Source organism: Theropithecus gelada, chromosome 2 (genome assembly GCF_003255815.1).
Source record: "Theropithecus gelada isolate Dixy chromosome 2, Tgel_1.0, whole genome shotgun sequence".
In the NCBI taxonomy this organism is placed as follows: Eukaryota; Metazoa; Chordata; class Mammalia; order Primates; family Cercopithecidae; genus Theropithecus; species Theropithecus gelada.
In genome coordinates this window covers 17,975,932-17,989,324 of record NC_037669.1, presented here as the reverse complement: position 1 = coordinate 17,989,324, position 13,393 = coordinate 17,975,932, and the positions used below count along the sequence as shown (strand labels likewise).

The 13,393-nt window shown below is 36.5% G+C and overlaps 1 protein-coding gene across 1 annotated transcript in view; it reads right to left on the bottom strand.

The window, feature by feature from the left end:
- The window catches only part of EPHA6 (EPH receptor A6), a 930,608-nt gene that overhangs the window by 15,285 nt on the left and 901,930 nt on the right, over positions 1 to 13,393 (bottom strand). The window contains exon 17 of the mRNA XM_025376846.1: positions 1,486 to 1,679. Coding sequence (XP_025232631.1) covers positions 1,486 to 1,679 — 194 coding nt within the window. The remainder of the gene's footprint in view (positions 1 to 1,485; positions 1,680 to 13,393) is intronic.

The following is a 13,393-nucleotide window of genomic DNA, read 5'->3' as shown; positions in this document are numbered from 1 at the left end:
CTGTGGTAATACCATCAGCCAGCTTGTATAAGAAAGAAACTTGACAAACATCTTTGATTCTTTTTCTCCTCCATCCTTCTATATTCAATCAGTGACTAAGATGCATTGGTTTTCCTAATAATAAATGTTATTACTTATTATTAGAAAATAATAATAATAATAATAATAATAATAATATTCTCTTATCTCCTGACCCCCAAGCTCATTCCCATTTCAGAAGTCCTGATCTTTTCTAGCTTTATTTACTGAAAACATTAAAACTGTCTGTTTCCAGTTTTGTTCCTTGTTTTGCACTCACAGTGTAAATCGTCCCTAGAGTGATCTTTCAGAAATGCAAATGTAATCACGCTATTCCCTTGCTTAAAATCCTTCCATGGCTGTCCATCGCTTTCATGATAAAATCCAAAGTGCCTTTCCTTCCTTTACTGCTTCCTGTGTTGGACTTCTTTAGGGAAGATGGGCCAGAGTAATAGTTTAATCTCTAGCTATTTCATGCTTGGCTTCACTTTACTGAGGCTGCCAATTAGTGATTTAGAGGTGAACTCTTAAGTGCTCTGCTGTGAACTGAGGTCTGTTTCAAATAGTCCTTGAAGAGCCTCAGCCTTACCGTCACTGAAAACCTGCACTGGCTTGAACCTGTGATCTGAAGTTGAATGTCTGAATAGCCCCCAGCCATCCCCTGAGTGAAGAAGGTGAGCTTTGGATATACGTTGGTGATTTCTAAGTCCAATGTTTCCTAAATAAAGAAATGTTTTAAACTTAATGATATTCAAAATGTAATATTTTCAGACATAGAAGATAGTCTTTTTTTTCTACGCTTCTTCTTATAATTGCACTTCACAGGGAGGTGAGTAGGTCTTCTCAGGTCTACTGACTTTTACAAAATGGTGTATGAGTGCCTCCGTTTTCTTGTCTTGTTATCTGTTCTTTTCTGGTTTTTGGAATGGAGAGTAACAACAACTAGATGTGATCATATCAGCAGGAAATATCCTTCCTCTGGGCTGATTCACAAATTGCCCCTGTCTGGCTTGCCATTTCAAATTGAGGAACAGAGCATAGAATAGGCAAGAAAATTAAAGGGGCTGCACACACACACACACACACACACACACACACACACTCTCTCTCTCTCTCTCTCTCTCTCTCTGTCTCTCTCTCTCTACTTCTAAAGGTAAGGAAGGATCAATCGATTTTAAAAGGCTATGTAAATATCAAAGACCCAAACAGGACAAGATATAAAGAAAGTAATTCAGAAAGATTAGAGAGAGACAAAAGGGGAATCTGTTATCTTGTTTTAAAAGAGTCCATTTTTACTTTAACGTTAATAATTCTCTTTTTCTGCTGATAAATGAAATATGGTTTCTACAAAGTCAACAACTAGACAGTTATCAAGGCATTTTTTTCCTTTTTACCTGTTATTCTTATCTATAGCCTGAAAGAAACTATAATTGTCAAGAGGAAAAAGCTCAACATTATGCCTCTTACACAAGGATGTCCTCCACCAGGGTGTGAAGGGCACTGGGATTTCGGATCAGTTTGTCAAGGAAGCTGACAATGTCAGTAAATTTTGGTCTGTGATTTCTCTCCTTCTGCCAGCAATGGAGCATCAGTTGGTGTAGAGATGCCGGGCAGCCCATGGGAGCTGGAAGTCTGTACCCTTCTTCAATGGACAGAATGACCTAAATGCAAACATATACAGATTACTCTCTTATTTTTAGGCAGTAATACATATGCTATGTTATAATTTCTTTTTATACAAGCAGAAGAAGCCAAAATAATGGTAAGCATGACAACTACTTGTGAGTACAAGGACCTACATAAGGATAAATACAAAAGCTGTGAACAAAAATTGCAAGTAGCTCCAAAGCATCTGCTCACCCCTATGAGAGGAAAATATGTTTTAAACATGTGCTACCAGTATAGAGGAGGTTAAGTTCATTACAACCTTAAGAAATAACTTTTTTGTGTGACTTAGCTGGAACATCTCAAAACCCAATTAGAACATCAGAAAGTCAGTGTTGTGATTGATGCATTTAGTGCAAATTACATATAACAAATGTCTTAAGTAAAAATTTTAAGAAAAATTCTGCTGAAGCACTGATTTCCTGAGTCATTTTTTATCCTTTTATAATAATGTCAATGTGTATTCTGTTTCTGTCATCCCTTCTTTCTTCATCACTGATTTAGTTCCTATTCTCTTACATTTAGCTTTCCCTTAGTCTGACACTGACCTGATTATTAAGTCATACTCCTATAACTCCTAAGGTCATTCAATCCTTAAAATGCTATCACTGGCTAACTTAAGGCTATAGGGCAATAGGAGCATGAGCTTGAATGTCCTCTGAGCTAGTGTGCTTCAGCAGAACTTCTGTGATGACAGAAATGTTCCCTCTCTACAACATGGTAGCACACAGTCACATGTGGTTAATGAGCACTTGAAATACAGCTACTAGAATGAAAAAACTGAATTTTCAACTTCAGTTACTTTTAATTAATTTAAATTTAAATGTAGATAGTCACATGTGTCTAATGGCTACTCTATGGAATGGTGCAGCTCTCGGGAAAGGAATCTGTATAAGAAACCAAAGTTAAGAGTAACAAGGTAACAATAACTATTTTTCTTGGTACTTAAGGAAATCACAAGATAAGGCAGGAAATTAATCTGTTTAGTGTATGTTCCACCTTCCTAGCAATATGATAATACTGACCCTGAATTTATGTAGCCTAGGTTTTTATGAAATGTTCAAAAGTATTCATGTGAACATTTATTCTTATCTCTGGGGAAAAGACAAAAGAAAGTCACCATTATTGTCACCACTGTTGAGTTTGGAAAACAGAGGAACAGACTAATATTTAAAGACAGGCAAAATTTAACTTCCCCCTCCTCTGTCCCTCTCAAAAAAAACCCCAAAAACCAGAAATATAAAAATGCAATTTGATTTCTTTTTAAATTTACACTACTGGACATGACTCTAACATATTCTTAATTTATGTTAGAGGCTGTTTGTAAAAAAGGAACAATATGTCTGCAGGAACCTCTTAACTGCGAAGTTTTAGCTTTTTAGTAATAGGGAATTTCTCATCATCTCATCATTGTCTTTTTGACCAGACCACTTTAGCCTGTCAGGATACTAGCATTTTTCTATTCATTTTATATTTTGTTATTGAACAGGATTTTTCTCATCTGTTTTCTGACTACTTTTACTACCAACTAGGCTTGGATTTTAAGATTTTGTTACACGTTTTATTAAAGCAGGATGTGTGTAAAACACTTGCAATGCATCAAAACTATTGCGTATAGCCCAGAGAAGTAACTGAGAAAAATAGGATAGAATTCCGTTATAAAACAGTGCTGAAATCCCACTCTAGGAGTGCTTGATAGTCAATTTTCCAGTTATCTAATTATAAATGCATGGAATAAAATAGGTGACAAGTGAGGTTATATTCTTAGAAAAAAAAGAGCTCCCTTTATTATCTACCATGTGCTATGTGCTTTGCATATTTTTATTCATTTACTGCTTAAAATAGCTCAATATGGTAGATATTATTATCCCCATTTCTTAAATGAGACAATTTAGACTCAGAGGAATAAGGAAACTTGCCTAAATTCACATAGCTAGTAAGTGGCAGGGTTGAAATTTGAACTAAATTCCTTTTAACTTACAACATTTTCCTCTGACCACTCCCCAGAAATGCTTTTTAGTTCTCATGTTATAACATCTTCCTCTCCAATTTCTTATCACCCAATACAATTTTAGTAGTGATTACCATGCTATCTTTTGTCATGGCATCTGCTATTTGGACTTCAACGTTTTTACTCGGATCCTAAGTTTAATATTCTGGGTAAACAAAAATTATTTATTTCATAGTTTGCAAAATATAATCTCAAACTGAATAGAGTCATTTCTTAATGCCTCTGAGTCTTGTGCATGTATCTACGACTGCATCCATGACATTGCAGTGTAATTTTTTATCTGCCTTTCATCTGAGGCTGTACATACTGGAAAGCAGGAATTATACCTCTAAATTTTCTGTGCTCATCGTTTAGTACATTGCCTGACACATTAATAAATATTATTGACCTAAACAAATGCTATTAGAAGAAATTTTTGGATTTGTCTTGATAGAGGAGATTCTTGGAAAACTTAGTGTCTCGACCTATTCAAAATAGATTCAAAGTATAAACATGACAGCATTTGAAGTCCTCTCTGAAGGAAGTGTTGATTTAAAAACTGCTGCGTCAAGCAGCCTTGTCTGAAAATGATTTCATAATCTCACTCTGGGTTTCCTGGATAAGAAGCCAGATGAGATTGGAAGCTTGCCCTTCTCTAAGAGGTAGGTACTTGAGCAAAACCTAGCTTCCTGTAAGATTTGTGGCTTCTGCCTCCTATCCAGAGGGTTACTATTTTCCATTGGCCCCAGGTCTTTAGCTTCAGATGACTCCTGTAGACGGTTGGCATCCAAATCTAGAATGCTTAGCATTAAGCAGGTTGCTTACGCCTCTTGACAAAGTTGCTCTCATGCATGCCTTGTAAGAGTGACGAGCAGGTAGGTTCCTTTGCCTGGAAATTTTACCCACAATGCGTCCAGTAGAGCATGTGGTCCCGGCCTCTCTGTGGGGACAGTAGGAGGATCAGAAGACTCGTGACTTTTCTTCTTGCTGATCTCTGGCTTTTAAATTTCCTCAATTCTTTAACTTACAACCTTGCAAAATCTGTCCTGAGCCCTGGCTCATGACAGGTGCCAAACACAAAGGGACCCATCTCATAGGAAAAGAGTAACAATAAAGCGATAGTGACATTATAAAAACAGATTATTAGCAATTATTGAGATCTCTTGAGTACTTTCAAGGCCAGTTCTAAACGATGTTCATGTATTAACTCTTAATCCTCACAACAACTTTATGAGGTAGGTATAATTGTTACCTCCATTTTACAGACAAATAATCATAAAGAGAGGTTTAACTTGCCTGAGATCACACATCTGAAAACTGTCTTCAAAGGTAGTCCGATAAGAAATTTATATTTTTTAAAGTAATTCACAAAATTGCTTAAAAGATGTATCTTTCTAACAGATTTTTAAATTTATTCATCCAAAGAGATAGATATTAAACACTTACTATGTACTATTGACCATTCTGTGTTCAAGGGATAACGTAACAAGTCAGGTATATCTCTGTCTTTAAGAAATGCATTATCTATTGAGAGTGACCAGGGACTATGAATATGAGAAGTGCCACATAAAACAGGCTGTTCTGGGAGCATGTGGGAGAGGTACCTAACCCAGCCTCAGGAAGTCTTCTCGCAGGAGGTGACCGGACCTTAAGGGGTATGTGAAAGAGTGGAGGGCCAAGTGGGTGGGTTGAGGAAAGGAGATGTGATCTAGAATGCGAGTAGATTTAGGTGGCTAGAATAGTCTTCAAAGAGAGGAATGGTGAGTTTTGAGGTTGGGAGGTTACGTAAAATAATGTTTCTTGAGATCACGAAGGATTTGGCATGATATAAACTTAGACTTTACGCAAAGGGGAAAAGGATTTTAGAAAGTAAATTTTGTTAGATTTCCCATTTAGAAAAGCTCACTGTGGCTGCAGTGCGGAGAGTGCACTGGGGAGTCAAAGGATCCAGGAAGGAGCTTTGCAGTGGTCCAGGCCTTAGTAGAAGCAATGGCTGTGGTGTTCAAGAAGTGAACTGATTTGACAGGACTGGGCTGAGATTAGACGTGACAAGTAGAGGGAGGAGACAAACAACTTCCAGAATTTTGGCTTCGTCAGCTGGCAAAGAGAGAGGACAGAGGAGAAGCAAGTCTGGGACTGGAGTGATGATGAGTTCAATTTTCTATGAGCTTTCTGGTTTCAGATTCAACATATATACCTTTGAGAGTTTATTATGTGTCAAGTTCAGAGCTAGGTGTTTTAACACAGTTTACCTAATTTAGGTCTCAAAATACTTTATTATTTGAGTATGATTGTACACATCTTATAGGTACGAAAATCAAAGCTCAAACTGATTAAAAGATTGGGTCAATATCACATAGCAAGTAATTTCATGAATAATAGCTCAATATTATCATCATGCTAGCCTCTCGATCACAGTAGTAGTAGAGAAAATCTGTCCTGAGTCTTGCACCACATCTCTGACTCATTCCCCCAGAATTAGACCTTGAGGTCTCTTTGTGTGACTTACATACTCCATGCTTTCACTATCACCTATCTGCTTATGGTCTCCATGTCTGCAGCTCTAGCTCAGCTTTCTCTCCAGATTTCTATATTTATCACCTATAGGATATATCACTTCATAAAGGTATCTTGGATTTATTTTGTGCAAAACTAAACCCACTCCTCCTTTGGGATTTTTGTCCTTTAGGAAGGGTACTGCCATTCTTCTAGTGGTTCAAGTTAGCGGTCAGGGAGTCATCTGGGCCTCTGCCTTTCCTGTTGCTCAAAATTAACTCATCATGCTGATTCTACCGCCTTCATAAAATTTAAATCTGTTCCATTTTTCATTCTGTCTTCAAATGATTTATTTCCCATTTTGATCACTGCAAAGGCCTCCCCATTGGTCTCCTCGCTTCTCCTTTTCCTCCACCAATCATCCCCCACGATGCAATGAAAGCAATCCTACTGAAGTGGACCTGTGATCATGTTTCTCCCATATCGGAATTTCTGCAATGGCTCACCAGGTGCCTGGCTCTCAGTCCTCACCTTTGCTGTGTCCCGTTTTACCCTTGGCGCCAGCCAGTACAAAACATTTGTAGTCTCTCAGCTTGGGGGCACTGAGCTCCTCCAGAGCAGTGACTATTTCTTTGTTCCATGTGTTCCCAGCATCTAGCACAATGCCTTGTTAAGTCAAAGAATGGAGTGCCAATTGACATACGTGATTTATGAAAGCTGAATTTTCAGAGAAGCTTGAGAAATCCTATATTAACCTTTATCTTCATAAACATTTCCTTTGTGGAAAGTTTTGCTTTAGAAGTATATTCTGATTCCCTAATTAAGGACTGACAGGGAGCAGCATATGGGGTGCTTTGTCTAAAAGACTAATTGAGGTTTGTTGTTTTAGGATATGAAAGGGTGGTAATTAACTAGAGAGAATTTTGTAACAGTTTGGTTTTATGATATTTGTAGGCTGTCATCCTTTGGGAGAAGAGTTACACAAGGTTATACCCTTATTTTAAAATGTAAGAAGAAAATTAAAATAATGTGAAAAAATATGAAAATGACTGCAATGATAATTTTTATGAAAAGTTAGAAGGAATTAGATTCTGCCAGAAATTATTATCTTAAACCTGGCTGCTTATTCTAAATAGATCATACCGGTTTCTTGTCATTGACATCACAATTTTTAACAACCTAGAATCAACAGAAGGCTCAGTTGGGGCACATAGCAGGCTGTTCTGCTCTTGCTGAATCTGATGAGTTTTCCAATTTTCTTGATGGTTTCTGAATCAAAGAAGGCAATGCACATCTTATATTAAGGAAAACAAGTATTAGTCAATAAGAAGATATTGAGACATCTCTGAACAATACTATTGAGCAAGGACTGCTTAGACTCTGCAGGGTATCACATTTTTATGTTATAAGGCTGTTAGGTATCTCCAAAAGAGGCACATTGAATTTAGTTATTTATACAGTCTTTTAAAAAGAAACTGTCTCAAAATTTAACAAGGGATGAAATGTACACTAGAAAATGGAATATGAAATGATTTTATTTTTATCTTCCTTCTAAATATTTTTCACATCTCTGTGGAAAACCTATAATTTCAGGTAGAAGGGGGATTGCAAAGCAGAGAGTCACAGTCTATACTTACTTTTTGTGATAACGATTACTTATACAGATTAGGACATTTATATTCATAATACAGTAACACTGAAAACACTGGTAATGCATTTTCCTGGTGTGCAATATAAAGATTGTGTCTACATGAGCCAAAAAAAAAAAAAAAAAGAAAGAAAAAAAAAAGAGAGAGAGAAGGAAAAGAAGAAAGGCAGAAGAAAAGTGGTTGTAAGTAAATAACACTTGTAACTTTATACTTTCTGATATGGCTTGACTGTGTCCCCACCCAAATCTCACCTTGTATTGTAGCTCCAACAATCCCCACATATCATGGGAGGAACCCAGTGGCAGGTAATTGAATTATGGGGGTGTGTTTTTCCCATGCTGTTCTCATGATGGTGAATAAGTCCCATGAGATCTCATGGTTTTATGCAGGGCAGTTCCCCTGCACATACTCTCTTGCCTGCTACCATGTAAGACATGCCTTTACTCCTTTTTTGTCTTCTACCATGATTGTGAGGCCTCCCCAGCCATGAGGAACTGTGAGTTCATTAAGCCTCTTTCCTTTATAAATTACCCAGTCTCTGGTTATTTCTTCATAGCAGTGTGAAAATGGACTAATATACTTTCTCATTCAATATTTTTCAGCATTCAGAATGTATAACTCAGTTAAAAGCAATCAAATGCCAAATGAAATTAGATATACTAATAAAAAGATAGAAAAAAGGGGTTACAGTGATGAAATATTTAGACACAGAAAACACTTTTTTCAGAGACTAATTTGTTATTTAGCCTAAGATTTTCTTTTTAAGATTTTCTTCTTAGCTGTAAGATTGAAAAAAAAAAAAAAAACCAACAACTTTCTTAAAATCCTACATTTAAGACAATTCTCCATTGTTTTTTTCTGGAAGTCACAATAGCATGTCAAGGACCTATATAAAATGGAAAGTGTTGGTCCTTTAGGAGGTCTCTTTTTTTCGGATTGTTCAATGAGAGGACAAAATGAGGAACAACATGTAGGACTCTCATAGGTCAAAAAGTTGTTGATGACATGATTTATCATTTAAAAAATCTTCATTCCTAACAAAGTCTGATTCAGTTTGTAAGTCATGGAAACATTAGAGAAGGAGTTGCCTGAAACCTCACTGAAGTCCTAAGCTGTCACTAACCAAGCTCTGCCTTTGGGCAAGTCTCTGACTCTTCATTGACAAAGAAAAGAGGACTGGATTCTGTTTGCAATAGTACCTTTCACCTCAAAAATCTATGTTTCTGGTCATTGAAACCAAAGATTTAGTCTGTAGGAAATTTGGTAACATCTCTAGATCTGGAGTTTCTGTAAATTTAATTCTGGATTTGGTCTCCATTCTAAGGAATATTTCTCCAAGTGCTTAGATGGACCTTTATGCTGAGATAAAAATACAGACAGAACCAGAGTATATCCTCATAAAGTAAAGCTAGGAAGATTTGGGGTACCACAGTGTTTCTTACTATGCCAGTTCCTAGACAACAAATCACATTTTTGAAAATACAAGGACACATTCCAAATCTACTTTTCTGAGACTATTTTTTTTCTTTAAGAAGCTGATGTTCTTAAGACTTAGGGCCATTTCCCAAGCACTCTCTGGGAAAATATGAGATTTCTTCACTGGTGGATAATTTTGATTTTATAAAAATAGTAGACAACTCTAAATAATACATTTCCTGGTTCCACTAAAAATCTCTAAAAGCTATGGAAAAATAGATTATGACTACAAAGAAAAAGGGAATTTGAAAATCCCTCTTTGTAAAGGCTCCAAAGAGCATGAAAATGAATAAAAATCATAGGATCTAAAGCTGGTAAACACATTTCTTCCAAATAGAAATTAAAGGTATAATTAATTATTTATGAAAATATTGCTGGCATATACACATGTTCTAGTTTTGTGGTCATTCAGTTAAAAAAATTTTCCCTTGAAAGTTATACTGTGGAAGTACCATATTGGTTACTGGTTTCTTCTCCTTGAAACTTATTTGAATTGTTTATGATTGATTACATCTCATAATATCCCCTATTATTCTTGCCTCTGTAGCAGACGTACATCATACTCATGTAATTAGTATGTATTTAATTAAAATACTGCGATAGCCTATTTACCAACAGTAGGAATTACTGAAAAGTTAGGAAAAGGAAGGTCTTTTTGAAAATTCCTTTGGTAGAATACATATTCAAATAAATGTAAAAAGTCTTCTGTAATAAGGAAGGTTGAAATAATAGAAATGGGCTTTTAGCAATTTACTGTAGTGTCTTACACAGATCATTACACTAGGACCATTACATAATAAAGTAGAATTTGGAAAATCTAATCAGAGACAAGAATCGGAAATGACTGGACTCTCCGAGTCATAAAATCATGCTGCATTTCAGGTAAGTGGATTCTACATTTCCACCATTCTTGGCTGAAGTACTGACACATAATTGAGAAAGGTTATAGAATTATGAGGACAAACAGGAAGTACAGTAAAAGGTTATTTTCTTCCTTCTTAAATTTGGAAAAAACGAATCAATTCAGCTAAGATCAAAAGGTTGTTTCCGACCACATCACCTATAAAAATAAAATTCTAATGACAAACTCCATATTTTTCCCCTTCAGGTAAGTTTCAGAAAGCAATCTAAAGCAAAACTCATTATTATTTAAAAGCATTTGAAAAGCAAGGAGGGAAAAATAAATGAAAACAAAAACACTGAGAAGCATCCTGTTTCCTAGTAAACCTCAAATGAGATGCTCCCTGATAGCAGTTCTCTTTTTGGGAAACTGAACTAGTTTGGTAGCTAGCATATGCCTAAATGATACCATACCCAGGAGGCATTTGGGCTTCAAACTGCTTCAAGGTGATTTTTATTTTTTAGTAGCATCATGTCAGGGGAAAGAAAACAAAACAAAACAAAACCCAAGACTCCAATCTTACATTTAGGTCATTAGCTTGAGCTAAGTCACCTCTCATTTAGGTGTCGCTACTTTTTTCCCTACATATGAGCTCTGTGGGGATTTGGTTATTTAATGTTGCCTGCTGTTCATGTTTTGCTTCCATTTTCTTCTGTTAAGTACATTACGTGGTGTAAGTGTTGGAGGGAAGAACCGCAGTGCCCTTGGTATCATCTTTGGAGCATGTGTAACTCTAGCATTACAGTGTACTTCCATGATGTAGTAAATAATAATTATTTTGAACTTGGATGAAAATAACATAAAACATTACCCTGAAATACCTTGTAAAAAAGAAAAAAATCTTCATATGCTAGAAAACAGCAAGGGACTACACACTTTCAAGGTACTTGTGAAATGTTTCTGGTAATAGGTTAAATATGTCAATCTTTAAAATTTGATTTTAAGCTACTGCCTTAAATATTTTTAAGAAATATAATGGCAGTATGGTACATTTTTAACATCAAGACAAAAATCCTGTGGAAAATATTTATATTTCCAAACAACTGGGAGTCAATCCACATTCTTTTGCTAATAGGAAACAATAAAAATACTACTCTTGTGATAGAGTAGCAGGCATAATTAAATGTGCTTTGATCTCATTTTGTAGAACTGTGGTATGAAGACTCCTTTGAAAATTAGACGTCCACAATAGAGCTTAATGGGTAAAAGCATGCATTTTGGAGTAAGCAGGGGGCCTGAACTTTTGTGTTATCACTAACCAGCTATGTAACCATGGGTAAGCCACTTGTACTCTCTAAGCCTCAGTTATCTTATCTAGAAATGGGAGTAATAATGGTTACCTACATCAGAGAAAATGCTTGAAAATTAAATGAGCTAATACTATAAAATACTTGGCTCATAGTATGACCAGAAAATGTAACCTATTATTACCATTGATTAAACACCTATGTACCAGATACTTTACATATATTATCTCTAATTCTTTCAAATTCCAGAGCTGGGTATTTTGAACCTCAGTATACCCAGTATCTCAGAAAGCTTTAACAACTTGCCTAAGATTATACGGCTAGTGAATTGTAGATCTGGGATTTGAACCCAGATCTTTCTAGCTAGAAAGCAGTGGCTCTTCACTGGGGGTGATTTTTCCCTCCATCTTATGTTGATGACTGGACAACATCTGGGACATTTTTGGTTATCACAGCTTGGGAGGGTTTTACTGGCATCTGCTTCTTAGTGGCTGAGTATGCTGCTAAATGTGCTGCAAAGCATGTAACATATTTATCTGCAAAGAATTATCTGGCCCCAAATGTTAATAGTGCTAAGGTTGAGAGATCTTGTTCTAAAGCCCGACTGGTCTTTTCAATATAATCTGCTGCCTCATTAGAATACAGTGATTCACAATGTTAATATTTTGCTGTCACTTGATACTGAAGTAAATAAAGTTGCTCTTGAAAATGATGTATACCAAAAAAGTAATATACACCTTCTGATAGCACAACTGCATTGCTTTGGGGAATTCCTCCCTCACTGGAGGTAATTATGGGGAAACTGCCAGTTACAGTGCTCCGACTACCTCTGAATGCACAGACTGGCATATAAACCTAGCTGGGGCAATCATAGTATCCATTTCCCTGGCATGGTTTTGTTTTAGTGTTGGGCAAGGTCCTAACAAAGCCAGCCAGAGTCTCCTCTGGGATTGGTGTATGAATTTTCACAGAAAGAAGGTCTCATTTTGCTGGGGTTGCAAAGCTGGAATACTGAGCCCTGGAGTGTAAAGAAGCAGACAGCGAAGAACTTAGCAGTAGGAGAGAATGAAGTCAATGCACCTAGCAAGCACTAAAAATCCTGCATGAGCCTCTGGATTGAGCAATGCTGGACCACCTTCTTAGTTTCATGATGAAAAAATTTCCTAATTTTTGCTTATGTTACTTTGGGTTAGGTTTCTTTCATTTATAATCAAAAGAACCCTGAAAAATAGAGTCTGCATGCTATGCTTTCTTGGCATATATATGTATCAAACAATAACTGTATTTTCACACAGTACTGTTTCCATTAAAAAAAAAAAAAAGTAGAAGGCACAGAATCCACCCTTAATGAGTCTACATTCTATCTGGGGGTGGGGATAGACTTAAAAATACCAGAATTTTATCTCTTTACCTACATAGTGGGTTCTTTGAGAGTGAAAACTGCATTTTCTTTTTCTCCTTTTTTTTTTTTTTTTTTTTTTAAGATACGGGACTTCACTCTGTCACTAGGCTGGAGTACAGTGGCACATCATGGCTCACTGTCACCTAGAACTCCTGGGCTCACACCTTCTGAGTAGCTATGACTGTAGGTGTGCGCCACCACACCCAGCTAATTTTTTCTATATTTTTAGAGACAGGGTCTCGCTATGTTCCCCGCACTGGTCTGGCATTCCTGGGAAGTGATCTTCCCACCTCAGCCTACCAAAGCATTGATTATATGTGTGAGCTAGTATACTTGGCCTACTGAGAACTGGATTTTCTAATTACCCATCCCCACCCACATGCACATTTGGTCTAATGACTGGTGCATGCTTAGTAAGTAATAGCTGAATGGCTAGGCAGATGGCACCTGCTGTTATATTTTGTTAGGTCTTTTACAGACTAGTTCTGTGTACTCTTTTTTTTCTTATTTCCTTTCCCTAAAGTATAATACCACTGACCTTTGGGAAAC